At 36.1% G+C, this 16753-nt stretch overlaps 1 protein-coding gene across 2 annotated transcripts in view; it reads left to right on the top strand.

The window, feature by feature from the left end:
• OLA1 (Obg like ATPase 1) overlaps window positions 1-16753 on the top strand; it is a 95594-nt gene that overhangs the window by 4829 nt on the left and 74012 nt on the right. The window contains exon 4 of one of the 2 annotated variants that reach the window (XM_051623401.1): window positions 5789-5916. The exons of the other annotated variant lie outside the window; for it this stretch is intronic. Coding sequence (XP_051479361.1) covers window positions 5789-5916 — 128 coding nt within the window. The remainder of the gene's footprint in view (window positions 1-5788; window positions 5917-16753) is intronic. 2 annotated transcript variants of the gene reach the window in all.

Below are 16753 nucleotides of genomic sequence, written 5' to 3'. Positions count from 1 at the left end.
AATCTGTGAATCTTAAACAGGTAGCAGAGGATGAGATCTGCTAATTCTAAAATGGGAAAGAGATAATTTTTCATCTCAGCGGGTAGCTCCTTCCTTGAAAACTGTGACTTGGAAGCCAGAAACAGTTTATCTATTAACTGCAGTTGATATTTTAATGGGACATTTTGTGTTTAGAAGTGATGGGTTTCTTACGCAAGAAAAGGACTGTATATAGCACATCTAAAGAAATTTTAATCTTAATAAAACTCTAATAAAGCTATTCTCGTGCATTTTTTGTTCTAAATTTCATTAATCACCTTAAGCCTAGAAATATATATTTTTAGTTCAAGTATGTCAGACTGATGGCATCTGGAAAAGTGATTTGTCATAAATCACAAATATCTTGAAAGCCTCTTGAGTAGATGTACCCACCAGGCTTAGCCAGTACGGTCCTGCCTACTACCACAGCTGTAGCACACTGTGCCTGACCAGGAGATGTGTCTCAGTGGAGACATACTTGATTCAAGTCTCAAAATTGTTTTGAGTGAGGGGGTGGAGGAAGCTGCTATTTCTGCTTTTTTAATTTTGTGCCCTAAATAATCTTCTTGCTGCAATTATTTGTATTCTGACTTTCTTTACTTTAAACTATATGGTTAACTAAAAGAAATAATAATGTAGAAGCCATGTAAGTCTAAGCTATGTTTTAACTGTAAGTAGCTAAAACTGACTCTATTGGCTGATAGTAATCAACCTGTGTGAAAATATTAATTAAAAAAGTTATTTTAAAGTCAATGTTTCTGCTTCCTCCTCTGAAAATAAAATGAAAGTGTAAGAAGGAATGAGTAAAATGTAAATAGTTTCTTTCATCCTTTCTCAAGGTAACAGTATTCATTTAATGCTTTGTTTGTTTGCACCTGTAAGCAAGTGCATTGCTTTGCACATAGATACTCACAAAACACAGTGCTTATTGCAGCCACAAACATTTCTGTTGGACTGTTTTTAATCTATTTAGGGTGTCTTTTTCAAACAAATTTTAAAGCAATCCTGGTTATCTTGCGCTAGCATACTATGTAAAGTCCAACTACCTCTTTTCAGCTCTAGCACTGTTCAGTGTACTTCAGGTTCTCTGCCTTTTTGGTTGGCACGTTACTTTGGTTTGTTCTGTTGCATTGTAGATTGTTAAAATTTGTGCATTCAGATCCTAATGCTCCAGTGAAGGTTACTGAACCAAATCTGAATAACTTGCTTTGTTGTCTAGGTCATGAAAGCCCTGTGTAATATGAAATAGAAGTCCTCTTGAGTGTATTGTAGGATAGCATACTCAAATACTTCATAAAGTTTTGAAATCAAAATCATGTAATCAGATGGTGGAAAGTACTACTTAGAATCCAGATCAGCAGTAGAACTTTTTTATTGACGTTGTGTAGAACTTACTCTATGTTTGAAAAGAGCGTTTATGGGAATGAAGACGACCTGTAGTTCCAGAGTGAAACACAAATAACTTAGTTGAATGTAATTCTGGCATATCAGCATCTGTAAGGGAATCCCATTTTTTTTACAGAAAGCAAGCAAAAAATTGGCAAGTATAGAATGTTGTTAATATGCTTTTTACTTTGATGTTACTGAGTTGCCTGCTCTTCAGTTAGTTCTGAGCTTGTGTAAATCAGCTTGGCTGGGATGCAAATGAATAATCTGTCAGCAGTGCATGAAAGGTGGTGGTGACTTGACTGCCTGGTAAGAGAAGTAAAAATTTAATTAGCTGTAATTTGCTGGCGTGGTAACTTACTGATGAGTTCAAGAATGCAGACATTTGATATACTCAGGACACTGAGTGTGTGTCTTAATGCACATTGAATCTTTTGCCTTTCTATAATTAATGTAAGTGAAACTTAATTAGCAGATTTTTCAGTTCTGGTTCAAGTCTTGTTGGTTAGTACCATGGATAACATGCTATTAATTATATTGTTCTTGCATAGAAATGATCAGGGTTTATCTGCAGTTCCTCAGAACCAGATTCCTTTACTCTGTGAGGTATTTTTCTTACATTGGTCAAAACTGCTCCCAAGATTGAATGCAGAAGCTGTAATAGGGAGTACAGTCTCCTGGAAGTAGGAGGGACTGAACTGTTCTGTTTGGCAATGAGCCAAAAATACCAGTGAGGACAGATTAAGATTTGAATGGCTTTCTAAGAATTGGTCGCAATATACGTGTTCTTCTTCTGTGTTGATACTTTTACTTCAGGTCATTTGTGAACTCTTAGCGGATAACTCCTACTTAAGTTATACGAAATTTTGAGAGGGAGGAAGAGTTTCCTTTTCCAACAGATGTCAGGTAACAGCTTTTAAAGGCAGAAGAGCTTGTGCTGGAACTGGGACATGAGTAGCAGATTTGGCTTTACTGATATGGGGAGATGGACATTTTTATCCTTATGCTGAAGAATCTGTCTTTCTTGGTATGTGGGACCTATGGTCAGGTAGAGTTAGAGTTGGGAGAAATTTCTTGAACTATTAAAGAATAAAAATGGCGTGTGTTACGAGAATTATCAACCAGGCTTACTGGGAAATTGCTGCATTTTGAACTTAGTTGGAGCTGTCATGGCTTTTCAGGGTCTCCTGGTGGCAAGATTTCAGTAAAATGTAGTGAATGCTGCAGAGAAATTATCTGGGTATTGTTTTCATTGTAGAAGAAAGATTGTGGACACCTAGAAGAATAAAAACCCAGGAAGAGAAAAAGCATTTTGGTTTCAATCTAAGTCAAAGTTGCAGGTATATGCTGCCTGTGAGGTTTTTCAACTAAACAACTGCTTGTGGAAACTCAAGAAATAAATGTGTGCCTTTTCCCCTCAAAGTTTGTAAAAAAAAAAAAAAAAGGCACAACAAATTGTAGATACCATATGTGTGTGCATTTTAAAAGACAAAAGGTAACTGGTTGCACTGTACTGTTCAGTACTGCTCTACTGAACAAACAGGTCAGGTAAAGAAAGTCCTCTTGCTTAAATAACTGTTTTGGATGGAAGTTTGAAACAAAGTTGGTGAGAAACAGGCTTCCTTTCCTGCAAAATGTGTAACCCTATGGATGCGTAAGTCTCTTATTCCTGAATAAATACTCTGTCCACTGGACTACAAACCTGTGCTTTCTTCAGAGCAGTGAGTCTTGTGCTCTTTGTTGCACAGTAGCTAGATAATACAGTGAAGTGTGCTAACACAAAATGACTGCTGCTGTATACTGAGTGAGTCTTTGTTCAAGGATGATACCTATACTTAAAATATAGAGATGCTTCTGAATTTGTTGATTTGTTTCATATTATAAATTCCTGTGACATGCTTTATGGTAGATTGGTATTGCACTGATTTGTACAAAGGATCAGTGGGTGCCACCTGTTCCTGATGAACATTGGAGGCTCAGTGATGTTATGCTAATGCTGACTAACGAATCTTAAGAAATGGAAATTAATCTGTTTGGAGCAGAGGCAGAAAAAGAACAATCCAGTTAAATCTTCTGAATTTACTACATTTAAAAGAGCTAAGAGATACTTGAGGTACACAGTACTTTCCTCCCATTCTTTGCAGTGTTTTCTGGTTATTTAGTTTGATAATACCTACTCTTAGTCCTTCAGAGCACAGGCAGGTGTGACTAGTTTGTGCCTTTTTCTGCTTTCTCTGTATACATCTTCTTACAATGAAATACAGATCTAGGCTTATAAAAGGGACTTCTAAAAATGGGGATAGTTTTATTTTGCTTGTTATGTTACCTTTGTGATACCCAAGGTGAAGGAGAAAAAACATCCTAGAAACTTGGATACTTGTCTTCAAAGGTCTCTTGCTCGTATTAGGCCATTGTAAAATAAATGTGTGGGGGTTTTCTTTCCATTGTCTAGCAAATGAGGTTGATTCTGGAGATAGTGGTTCATCTGCATATGAAGGTATCTCTCTTGCTGTAACGTGGCATCTTTGTAGTGAAAGTGTGAATTCTTCTGATGACTGGCCAGGAAGTTAATCCTACCAGAATGTTGAGAGGGGAACAGAGAAGGGGAACATTTCTAGCACCACCTTTGTTTACCTTAAAACACAGTTTAAAATTACAGTAGAGAAGTGCTTTAAATAATGGCATTTTTCTGTCTTGCTCTTGACTTAGATATGTGTCAAAAAGCAAGGAATTAAAACAATTCTTACTGGGAAGTTGCTGCTGTTTTCTCTGAGACGTGTGTTAGCTCTGCCGTTCTGTCAGGCAAAAGGAGTTACCACCTTAATGTATTAATAGATTTATTGATTTCTGTCTTCAGTTGTGCATGACTCTTGGAAGTGTGTTAAAGATTTGCTGTTTCCATTTGAGTCTGTGTACTGGTAGGTAAAAAAAAACTTTGCTAAAAAAAAAGTAAAATAGTGGGACCAAATTGTGACACTTTGAAAGTTTGTGTCAAGTTGTAATTATATTAATGTTCTTTCTACTGCATTCATCAGCATTAAGCTGCAGTACGCAACATCTGTCTTCCTGAGGGTGAGCCCTTCTTTTCATGGGCCTAGTGAAGGTTAAAGTCAACAAATTGTGTACCTGAGTTTAGATATCTCATGCTATTATAAATACTTTCTTGCATATTTTTTTAAACTCACCTTTGTGGGTTTTGTGTTCTATTCATGCTTGTTTCTAAGCACATCACAAAGGTATTAATTACATGAAACATGTCATAACTTCCTAACTTATTACACCTGGCAGATTTAGTGATACATGTTAAAGAAAAATCTATTTGTCCAGATCTTGTATTGTGAAGTTAATGTTTCTTGGGAAGTGTTAGGGGATGACTGGAGAACAAAACCAGGGTAAGATCTTTGGCTTCACACTCCCAGAAATACTTACGTTGAAATATAACTGAAGTATAATGGTGGTAATTTAAAGTATCTGGAATGTAAGTAGTGTTGCAGTTATTTATCTTTAAGCCATCAAGCTGGAGATCTTGGTGACAATGGTCTGCAGGTTCTGTTCTTTTGCAAGTGAGGCATTTGCAGGATTTCAATGTGATTGTTTCTGCCATTGTTTATGATGGTGCTGTTATCTGCATAGACCATATGAAGGTGCTTTTAATCAAGACCTTATCACAAAGTTTTAGTTGTGTTTTTTTTCCTTGACTCAACTATTTTTTTGAGACATAATCTGGTTTAGAATGTATCTGGAAAGATTAAGGCCGTTTAAGTTTGCTCATTTTTAAGCAATGTGAGAATCTGCAGGGGATAAAAGGCCTACAGTTTATACATTGCCATGTGCATTTCCCATAGCTCTAAAAGCTTTTCTCTCCATTTACCTTATGATGCCAGCTTAGTCTTAACTCGTTTTCTAGTTTTAATCTGCACTGTATTAAAAAAATGCCCTTGTCTTCTGAGAAAGTTGCTTAACTTACTGAACTAAATGGTAACATTAAGAGGTGTGCAATAGCAGAGTGCAATGACTCTTTATGTGTTTTGTTCCTTTGGTACTATTAAAATTACTCATAGCAGACAACTGACTTTTTGCCTCAGTGTTCCAGGCCTGGCTGATGATTTGTATAGTTTTCAGTATGAGTCTACACTTAAAACCTAGTTTACTTGATTTCACATGAATAATGACAGAGAATTTTAAGAATGCTTGATGTTTTACATGCGAAGTGGCGAAGCTTGTATTTTGTACATTGCATGTTAAATAGGGAAGAAAGCTACTGTCATATATAACTTGTTCTCAAAAAGAGGAATGTTGTGTTTTCATGTTCTGAATTTATTTCTGTACCAAAAGCTTTGGCTAATACCCTTCAGTAATGGAACTTTTAATTTTTATATTTCAGCAAAATTCCAGCCTTTCTGAATGTGGTGGATATTGCAGGCCTTGTGAAAGGAGCCCACACTGGCCAAGGCTTAGGAAATTCCTTTTTGTCTCATATTAATGCCTGCGATGGGATCTTTCATCTGATGCGTATGTAAACTTATTTATATATTCTGTCTGTAGCTAAAAGACAGCATTGTTGTACTCTAATTGTGGAACAAATATCCACTAAAATTGTAACTTTTACTATTCAATTCAAAGTCGTCAGGTTTTGGGTTTTGCCAACCAAGAAAGTTGTCATCCGTTCTTCATTGGCATTGTGCTGAAATTGGGTTTTTGGAAATCTGCAGTAATGGTTTGTTGTGGTGCATGGCAGTGGATTTGTTCAGTTTTGTAAAGGAGGAGGAATCGAATGTGCTGATAAAAGGCTGAAATGGAAGTAGAAGATGAAAATCTGGAGTTAGCAGCAGACTCTGGGATTTTATTCCTCACAATACAAACCTCACTTATTTCCTTTTCCCAATTTCTGTAAGACTGTTATTGTCTTGAACAGATCCTCTGCCCCATCTCTGTAAATTCTGAAAATTTCTGAATTAGACTAAGGGGTTTGTTTCTTTCATCATCTCTTACCACAATATAGAACTGACCTTCAGATTCATATTAACCTTACAAACTTAGCATATAAAGGCTTGTTGAAAATGTATGCTTTCTGTACTGGTTTGCAGTACACATTGAGTGTTGAAAAAGACTTCTGTTCAGAAAAGATTGAGCTTCATAATATTTGTGCAGATTTGAGGAAACTGGACACCTTTGTTGCTGTCTTGTAGTTGGCCATTATTATACAGCGAGTAATTGAACAGTAGAACAAAGTAAATAAAAGATAGCAATTATTTTTATTTGGTAATGGGAGCAAAATGTTTTTTGTTGGCAGTGTGGTTTCAAAACATCACCCAAAGGCATGGAGTATTACTATTTCGTAGTACTGATTTAGGTGCTTAGAACTTGTTCCCATGGGCTTGGTTTTTGAAGCATATTTATGCAGAGCAGTGAGCTGGTGTGCCTCTGCACCTGTAGCAAACAGGTAAGTATGCTACCTCAGTTAGATGAATTTATTATGCATCAAGAATACCCAGGCACTAATTTGGTGCAGAGTTTTCAATCAAGTGAGACAAACTGTGGAAAAGGTATTACAGTCCTAGGCTTACTCTGTTGAAAAAACAGGACATGCTTTTGGGAACATTGGCCTTTTTTTAAGATCTTCTGGTACCTGGAAGCCATCTATAACTGTGTGTGTAACATTCTCCTTTGAAAATTTGGCCTTACATACTACTACTATTTTCTGTTAAAGTTGCTTGATGTGTACTTTCTGTAGAACAGAAAACTGTGAGCTATTGGTTGTTGCTAAGCAGTTAATATTTAAACTACAGCCTTTTGAAAAGGCAAGGTCAGATCCTTACTTGTAGAGTAAGACTTTTAAGTCTTTTGAAGTTGTGCATCGTTGTAGAAACTAGTTTGATATGTGAAGGCTGTACTGGTACATCAGTATATTTTCAATATTTGTAACTATGCAAGAACCATTGCTACAGCATTGCTAGAAAAAAAGGGGAGATCAATTTTCCTAAATTTATTGCTATCCTGGAACTGTAATTACAGTTTTGCCTGGTGTCAGTTGAGAACAAGTGATAAACTCTTTATACTTGCTCTGTTTTGATACTTGTATCATAAATGCTTGTTAGGGAAAGATTGATATAATAGTGGAGAAGATGCATTTTAATCTATATGTTGAATAATCCTAAACATTTGTTTCAGATAGCTATTACAAGAGTCAACATAAATTGTATTTTTCTTTGGGAATTGAAAGAGACTATTGTGAGTTTTTAAAACATTTGGATACTTAGTTTCTATTAACATGTATTTCTTCTAGTCCAGTCTTACATTTACTTGTTATATGTTTCAGTTTCTTTCAAGGATTCTGAAATGTAATGTTTTTCTTCTTTGAAGCAAAAAAGATAATGGAATCACTTTTTAAATAGCACTCTTTAAAATCTCGACTCTACCTCTCATGCTGCTCTTTGTAGATGTTTTAGCTAGAACTCAAGCTAGTGATGAGCTGAAGTAGAAATTCTGTGTGTTTATTGCCCAATAAACACAAAGATCTTTCAAAGTATTACTTAGGGATAATAATAATAAAAAGCTAATGGAAATTTTTGTGGTTGAGAGATGTAAAACTATCTTTTTTTCCCCCTGCAAAGTGCATATTAGTTCTACTTTCCTCTTCCCACAGTATTATAAAAATGAAGATTTGGCACTAAAAGCTAGTAATAGCCCTCTTATTTTTTTTAAATAAAATAATCTGTTGGTCACACAACAACCTACAACTCGCTGAAGTTTTCAACATACTATGCCAGCTTACATTATAAAGATGTATTAGCCTATTTAGCTGCAATGTTTTTATACTCTCTCACCTGTCAAAATTATTTCCAAGCTAAAAATCCCTTTTTATGAGTTTGTGGCATACCTGGAGTTTGCACGCTTTCTGTCAGACTACAGAAACTACCTAAACTGTTTTGGTAAATCCTTAAACTTTTCATATCATGAGAGGATGAAGCTTCTTTGTTGCCCTTGACCAGGGTTTTGTCCAAGTTCTTAGTGGACTGTGTCTCTTCAGGAACCAGTGCCCTGAGACCATCCCTCAGTTTTCAGGCTGGTGGGTAGGCACTGAATCTCTGCAGTCATGTGGAAGCTGAGTTAAAAGAAACCCAGATGGGTTGCTAAAGAAGAGGCAGTGGTCTGGATGGTGAGGCTTGCATGCTAGCAAGCTGGAAAAGAGGTGTTGCTGAAGATGAAGAGGAGAATGATAAAATGTACTTAGGAAGTGATTTAGGGACCATGTTTTGAAAAACATGAAAAATTCAGCATTTGTTTTCACTAAGGCTTTGAGTTAATCTGGAACAAATTTTCACCTTTGAGCACTGTTGCTCCCTGTCTTTATGCTGCTGTAGTATGCATTATTGCTTCCCATATTAATGGCTAGCATGTGAAGCATAACCCCAAAATAGTTCTTTCTGGATGCCAGACGGAAAGTCAGAAGGCAGGTTATTGTGGGGTTTGTGTTGTAGACTTCAAGGTCTGCATGCCTGTGTATATTGAGGGAAGGCTGGTAGGCTTAGACATAGCTTGGTTTGGTTGGTATTTTTGCAAAAAGCAGCTCGAGGTCTCACTCAAATTTTATTAATGAAAATAATGATAGGGGAAGCAAGTGGCTAGCTGGGAATGGAGAGCTTTAGTTGAGTAGTTGAGCCAAACTTGTGTAATATCACTGAAAGTATGTTATAGTCCTGGAATATCACTGAAAGTATGTTATAGTCCTAGACTAAAGGTTTTGATAATAGGTTTTTTTTAATAATTGGTGAGTTCTTGAACTGTATTTGCTTTAAAACAAAAGTTCTGTTTGTAGTTTTTTAGCTGCCATTAACAAAACTGTTATTACCTCTGTGTAATGAGATGGTTTCTGAAGAAGGCAGTTGCCTATCAGTTTATCCACCACAGAGCACAGCCGTAGTACTCTCAAAGCAACTATAATTATATTTTTGTTGGAACTGTGGAAGTTCTGGTGTTTGCCTAGACTGTTTCTTGCATGACATAAAGCTGAGGAGAAATGAGATTTATTTCTGTCTGGCTCCTTCTCTACTTTCCTTGCTTCATTTAAAGAAGTAAAGTATTCCCACCTTGAAATGGTTACAGATTTTCAGCCTTCAAAGTTTTGTATCCTGGATACATTGTTACTTTCCCTGCCAGACGCAGAGTTCATTAAACCAATTCAAACACTGTTTTTATGTCTAAGGTATCTTTTAATATATCCAAATTAGCAGCAATGTGTGAGACCAGCACATGGGAGGGTAATAGGACAAGTAAAAGGAGATGTAAGTTTGTGTTGAGCACCGCTGTATTTTTGTACCTGATTAGGAACAGTGTGAAGTAGTTTGTCTTAACTCGGCAAACAAAGTGAATAGGTTTTCTTATATAGAATACAGTAATGCATTAGTGGGTTTTGATACTTCCTATAGATTTTTTTTCTGTTAAAGAACACAAACTGAAAATGAATTACTGATATTTAAAATAAGCATTTGATTTCAATATACTAAAAATATTAATAAATTCTTTCAGAGGTTTCTTAGAGGTAGGGGTGTATTTTATTTTTGGCTGAATCCATCTATGAAAACCTCAAATAGATTACTTGCTTACTTATTGGCTGAGTGAATGGGGAATTTAGTTTTAGAACTTTTTTGTCCTGGATAGCGGCATCTATAGCGTTAGTATCATAGTAACCTGACACATCCAGTAAAGTAGTTACAGCTTTGTTCATCTTCCAAGTTTCACTGTTTAATTTGAAACATTTCTGATGGTTCTGTTTTCCATTTTTCAGTTGTATTACTGTTTTAACTGAGGCAGCAATGTTTTCATGGTGGCAGAGGGCAGGCTGTTTGAAGATTGTGATAGTGTTTCTTCCCAAGTTGCATGGCTTTAACCACCTTTCAGCTATATGGCAGATCAGTCAGAAGTACTTGTAGAAGATGACTTTCTTTGTATGGTAGATTAAAAATGGCAACCTTGTACAAGTGTAAATTTACAAATTACTATTAAATAATGCTTTATTTAAGAAAATGGTAGATCCCTGCTACAGTCTGTTGATTTTTGAATATACTGGATGTTAAACAGCCAGAGCTCTTAGTGTTTTTGAGTTTCTCTTCCCACTGATGTCCTGCAGTCCTAGATTTCTACAAAATTTGTTCCACGTTTTTCTCGTATTTTTAGTTTCTTTAATGAAGTCCAGTCTTTCCCTTCAAAGTTACAGAAATTGGAAGGAAATTTGTCTGTAAAAGTACTTTGGTATCAAGTGCTCCTTTTTAATAAAAAAAATCCAAAACAATTTGAGTCCCACGGCCAATATTTGAAGTAGGGTAGGCAACACTGGCCTTTGTGGAAGAACTTGAGAGCTCACCTGCATGCCATTGTCTGGTGTTCCAGTCCTGTAGAGGAACGTTTGAGCCGCCTGTGGTGAAATGATGCTGTGGGAGTGCAGGCAGGTAGGGGTGGGAAGCTCCTGCTTTGCTCCTCTGCCAGGAATTGCTCTGACTCCACACCAGAGGAGCTGTAGCTGCCTTTTAGGGGCATGATATCGGTTCGGTAACCGACAATATGTGAAACTTTGTTCTTTGTGGCAAGAGTGAAAGAACCATTAAGCAACAACATCTCCTGCAGTCTTACAGAAGTGGCTGGTGTGACTGATGTTAATTGTTTCCTAAAAGCTTTAATTGCTTTTATTCCAGTTTTACCTGGAACTGTTTAGTACACCTTCTGGTTCTGCCTCCTTCAGGGTTTTAGGTAACTTCTAAACCAATTTGCCATAATTTAAAAATTGGATAGATATGAATTACATGAGTAGAATGTAGTTTATTCCTTTTGAGATAAACACTGAGTTTGACAATATTTGTACTGATTTTTGCTCAGCATTTAAAATCAAGTTGACTAGGCTTTGGTTTTTTTAACATCTTAAGGGTTATTTGGAACTGCCAGTGGTTTGATTTGCCCCTAACAATCAAAGTGGTGATAATAGAGTTAATTAACTGGATAAGATGCATCGTCTATTCTGATCACATTTTTTACTTTCTATAAAATGTGTTTATTTTCTACATAAAGATTCTAATCATCCTGTAGCTTTTATATACTTGAGGCAGGATGAATTTTTTCCCCATGTTATTTAAGAAGAAATCATACCTTCTGATTGCTGCTCCTGGAAGCTGCTTGCTACAGAAAGGAGGCATATGATGATATCACTTAGCTACACTTCACTGCACTAGCATTTCAGTGAAAAAAGTGAGTCACATCTCATCCCTTCAGCATGTGTGTTCTGTGCATTGGGAATTGTAGTGGCTCTGTTTATGCATCTGTAGCTCGACTGTTTCACTTCTAATATCCAAACCTAGTTTTTCATCTTTATAATGTGTCAAAATTCATCTTGAAATGATATAAATATAGGTCTCTTAGAAAATTTTGTCTTCAGCATATTTTGGCTCAAGTTTTTGAATATAGTTATTTTTTGGTTTATATTACTAATGGTAATTGCCACCTGTTAAAAAAGAAAAAAGGTAGGGTTCTTCTTTTACAAAATTATCTCTTGATGTCACAGCTGAATTTTGATTGTACAGTACCTCAGAGGGGTTTTTTTGGGTCTCATATATTGTAAAGTCTGTAATTTTTGTTAATTATTTGTGCTTATTGAGAAGGAAAATTATTGTTCTTGCATTCTTCTCTAGCCTTTAGTGTAGTTTGCCAATGCTAGAATTGTCGCATGCTAATTGAAGTTACAATGGATTTTGGAGGCCACTTTGTCATTCATCTTCAGCCTAATATTCTGTGTCTCTCTACATCCAGTTTCTTTTTCTTACCAGAACAGATGAAAACATAAAAATTTCTTGTCTAAAGGCCACCACCCTTGCTAGAGTAGCAGCATCTAGTGCCATTCTATTTATAGATGGAACTTGTTAAGTTTCCTCAGCAGGGACTTAAAGCTATGACCTCGTAGGCCAGAAACAGGAGAGCTACCTACTGAGCTACAAGGGCAATCTCTCAATTCTAAAGAATACATAGAAAATTTCTAATATACTCTACTGTGAATCATAAAGTACTTGACCAGTAAACCCACCCTCCTCTGAGAATAAAGAGCAGGCAGGTTAAGTTTACTGAGTCATTGCTATTATTTGACCTACAACTACTTTTATTACAGTTTGGTGTGTCCTATGGCAGTGTATAATTGCTGTTTGGGCAATACAGATGAGACTTAAAGTTTTCTCTGTAAAGAAATAATCAATATGTGATAGTGCTGGAGAATGTTCAGGTGACTATTTTTTTAAGATGCTTGCCTGTCTGAGTGGGTGTCTTTACTGAAGGGGTAGGATATCCTGGCTTTAAGACAGTGAGAGTTTAATACTATGTAAGTAATTTCTTCTTTGCTGTTCCATGGACTTTCTTGAAAGCTTGAAAAATTGTTTTTTCTTCTGGTTGTAATATGTAATGTGAAAGCTTGCTTTCCTTTGGTTGAAGGAAGGCCACCTCAGAAAAGGTAAAAACGATTACTTGCAAGGATTTGGGAGCAGAAAAAGTTAAGTTTGTCAGCATAATTTTAATTAGCTGCAGTGATTGCATTAGAAAGGTGAGTGAGTGCCTGTAGGCTTGAGAATATTAGAGATTCTTTTGCAGAAAGATGCTTTCTCAAAATTGCATTTCTCAGAAGAGGCAAGGAGTTAGGGTTTTGTTGCAGCTTTTTTTTAAATGCAGAGTTTCAATAAAAACTTTAAATTAGGCTCTTAGAGTCACTTCTCTGTTTAATTTATGCATAGATGGCCATGTTCCCTAACATAGCTGAGGGCATGGACCTGTGTGGGTTTTGGGAACAGCAGTAGCAGTTTAACTGTTGGTGCTCACAAGGCTCTTCATCACTGTCCCATATTACTCCAGAGTTGAATATGACAAGCAGGTATGTGAGTGTCAATACCAAATGAGTGCTCTCTTGTGCTGGCTTATTTTATTAAAAAAACCCAACTTTGCCGTGTCACGGGCTTGTGTTCAATTCATATTCCTAAAACCAATGTGTGCACATCATTGGACATACGTTCATTGTATTCACATTTATATTAAGCTTTATGCTTACAGATTATTTTGAATACACAAATGCTTGAATTAAAATCTCTCTGAATTTCTTGTATTGCTATTTCTGTGGTGGTCCATATGTGATACTGCTGTGTACTGCACAGTGGAGTAGATATTGCAAATGAAAACAGGGGGAAGCTGGCTCTGGGTTTTTTACTCTGTCTTTAATTACTTATCCTACACAAACTAAACAAGGTTCCTAGCTTAGTTAAGATATATAATTGTAAGAGTTAGAATGTAATTCCTTTTTTTGTGTGTGTCAAGCAAATCTGTTTGAGATCCTTGTGGTGTGTTTATAGAGTGCTAACTACTTCTTTGCTCCTGGTCCTTCAAGTGCTTAAAAGTCACTTATGGCAGTTACAGGTGATACACTTTTTGGCTTTCTAACATACAGTATCAAAAGACCTACTTTAGAGTCACACCTAAGCAAAAGTTCTATTCAGATGCAACCTTTTTCAGTCTGTGAGGCTGTTTTATAAACTAAGAAAAAACTTTGGCTATTTATTGGAGCCATCTTCATTTCCGTAATGACCAAAATGCCACTTCTAGAAAAATAGGTGCCTGCCCCTTCCCAAGTCATACTTTGTGCCTGACTTATGCATTGCATAAGTATGTCTTTGGCAGCTGAAGCAGCTCCATACTCCCAACACTTTCTCATCTATATCCAGCCACTTGTGCTCCTGTGCTGTTGGAACTGATTGTAGAACCATGTAGTAAAAGAGCTTTCGGTTTTTAAAAATAGCTGTATTCTTCTTGCTGGGTTATTTTAAAAAATAGGTCATTTCTCTAATCAGTTTTGACATGTAATCCGGCAAACAGTTGTGCTGTTCTAGATGAGGGAGCATTAAGCTGATACAGTGAATTGAAAAATTTGTGAAAAAGGCATCCGTAGGAAACTCATGATGCAAATTGCATGCCTTTTTTTTTTTTTTTTTTTTTTTTAAATTTGCTTTTTTATTTTCTTCCAAGTCTGCAAGGCTTAGAGATGTTTTCTTTCAAACCTTCCATATTCTCTACTGGACTTTGAGGAAAGCTGACTGTTTGGTGACTGTTATGTATGCTGGAGATGTTAGTAAGATGCAGGTTTGGTTGCAGATGTGCCTTTCTGCTGTTGTTGTAATGTTAAAGTACTGATGTGGAAATCTGCTGACTTTTGGTGAGTCTTTAATAAAGATAGTTGGTATTTTTCCAGTATGTTTCCCAAAATTTCTCTCCCATCCTGATGAGGCCCATGTTTGTATTGCCTAAGGAGGAAGTTCTGTTTTTCTTCTTGGGTTTACAGGTGATTATTTCTTAATCATTTATCAAGAGCATCTCAGCAGAAGTTCTGATGGTCTAGGTGTGTTGTTTTTTTTCTGTTCGGGAGTTGTGCCTCTTGCATTTGCTACTCTCAGATTTCTCCCAGCTATTTTTAAGTATATTTCAGGATATATTTTTGTCCTGAAGTCTCAGGCAGAAGAACAAAATTAGCCTTGTGCTGGGTTTAAGTGCTGGATATTTATGTCTGCAGTAGCTGCTGGAGATGCTTTGAAAGCTGTTGGTTTAATATTGATGCCAAGGGGTTTGTATCCTCAAATGACATATTGAAGCCTCAGTGCCTGGAGACAATTAACAAATGGCATTAATTATCAACCTAACCATTTGTTCTTGTGGAATACCTCAGAAATGCTACTTCAGTTTGAGTTTTGCAGTTAAAAGTGGGGCTTCATCTGTTGATTGATAACAAGAGCAACAAGATTCTTCAGAACCGTAGTGTTTATCCTTGGACATTGAATTAATTTTCTGAGTATTCAAGCATTACATGCTTAATTTATTGTCTGTTAAAATTGGTTTAAAAGGCTTTCTTTATAAAATCAAACAGCACCCCTTCTTCCTTCCTATTTTTTACCTTTTTTCTTCTCTGCCCCTCTCCCACCCTGTTATACAAGTTTTTCTCCCAATAACAATGATGGCAGATAAGCTTCTGCTTTAACTTTACTAGTTAAACTTTTAAAATATGTTTGGGCATAGGTTTGCATTTCAGTACGTACGGAGATAACAGTTCCCTGAGGCTTATTGAATATTTTTATGCACCGGGCTTTGGTAATTTGATGTGAAAATTGATGTCTCAAAACTAAATAGCAGTAGAAATGGGAAGTCAAGTGTGAAAGAGTTGCAAAAGTGGGAAAACGTATAGCTACAAGAATGTAGACTAGCTGAGAGGGATTGCTTGCTTTCAGAGAAAAAATGGAAAGAAGCAGAGGGAATATGAAAGATAGGCAGTCTGAGACTCTTGAGTTGTGCTGCTCTGCACTGCTCTGGAGTGTCATAAAGCAGAAAGATTACTCCAGTGAACATCACCATAGAATTTGGTGTGTGTGTGTATATATATAGTGTACAAGATAAAAATATTGATGTGTCATGTTTTTTAATTGTTAGGGATGGTATGGTAAAATTGCAATGCAGAGGAAAAAGTCTACTATCTTGGTATGTGCGTTTAATCTATCCAGAACAACAAACACTAATATGTTTTAATCATAAGCAGATGGTTATTTCATAGTTTAATTACAAGGCAGGCAATAAAGATTGTTTTGGTGTGCTTGTTGCATTTTTGCCTTCTCAACTTCCAGGATTTTTAAAAATTTAATTAAATCAGTCACTGCAACTCTTAAGTTCATAAAAAAATAAAAAATACGAGTTATCTGTATGTTTGTGGTGTCTTTTATTTTGTCTGGAAGTCTTTTTGCACTTTAATGCAAGTGTGAAGTATTATCCTGCATTCTGTGTAGTGCAGATGTTTTAATTATTTTTTTATAACTGTTTATGTGCTTAAAGAAAACAAAACTGTTCATTGGACTGTGCACTATTTAGGAAAAAAAAAAGTGCTTCTGTAATGCCACTCTTGGCCTGAAACTACATTAAGCAACAACTGAAAGAGGTCACCCTTTCAGTTGGTTTAAAGACTTGAAAGTAAAAATTTCCTTCCAACTGTGCTACAGTGTTCAGTTACCATTTGAGATGGATATTGAAAGACAGTCAGCAAGAAAATATAGAATTTATTGTCTTAAATTGGTTTAATTTATACATCACAAGGTACTATTTAAATATTCAGTGCTTTGTGCAATTACAAAACACTGTGAGTGTAGGCAAAGCTCAAGGCAGTGGGATCCAGAGCCTTACCTCAGTTTTTTGCTTTTATCAAAATAATAGATGATTTTCCCTGAGCCGTAGTTCATCTCGGTGGTTTGTATGTTGAGCTTTTATTTGTAGAGATTGTTTAGTCATTATGATAAAACAT

This window comes from Apus apus, chromosome 6 (genome assembly GCF_020740795.1).
Source record: "Apus apus isolate bApuApu2 chromosome 6, bApuApu2.pri.cur, whole genome shotgun sequence".
Classification (NCBI taxonomy): domain Eukaryota; kingdom Metazoa; phylum Chordata; class Aves; order Apodiformes; family Apodidae; genus Apus; species Apus apus.
This window is presented reverse-complemented; position numbering and strand designations above follow the sequence as displayed.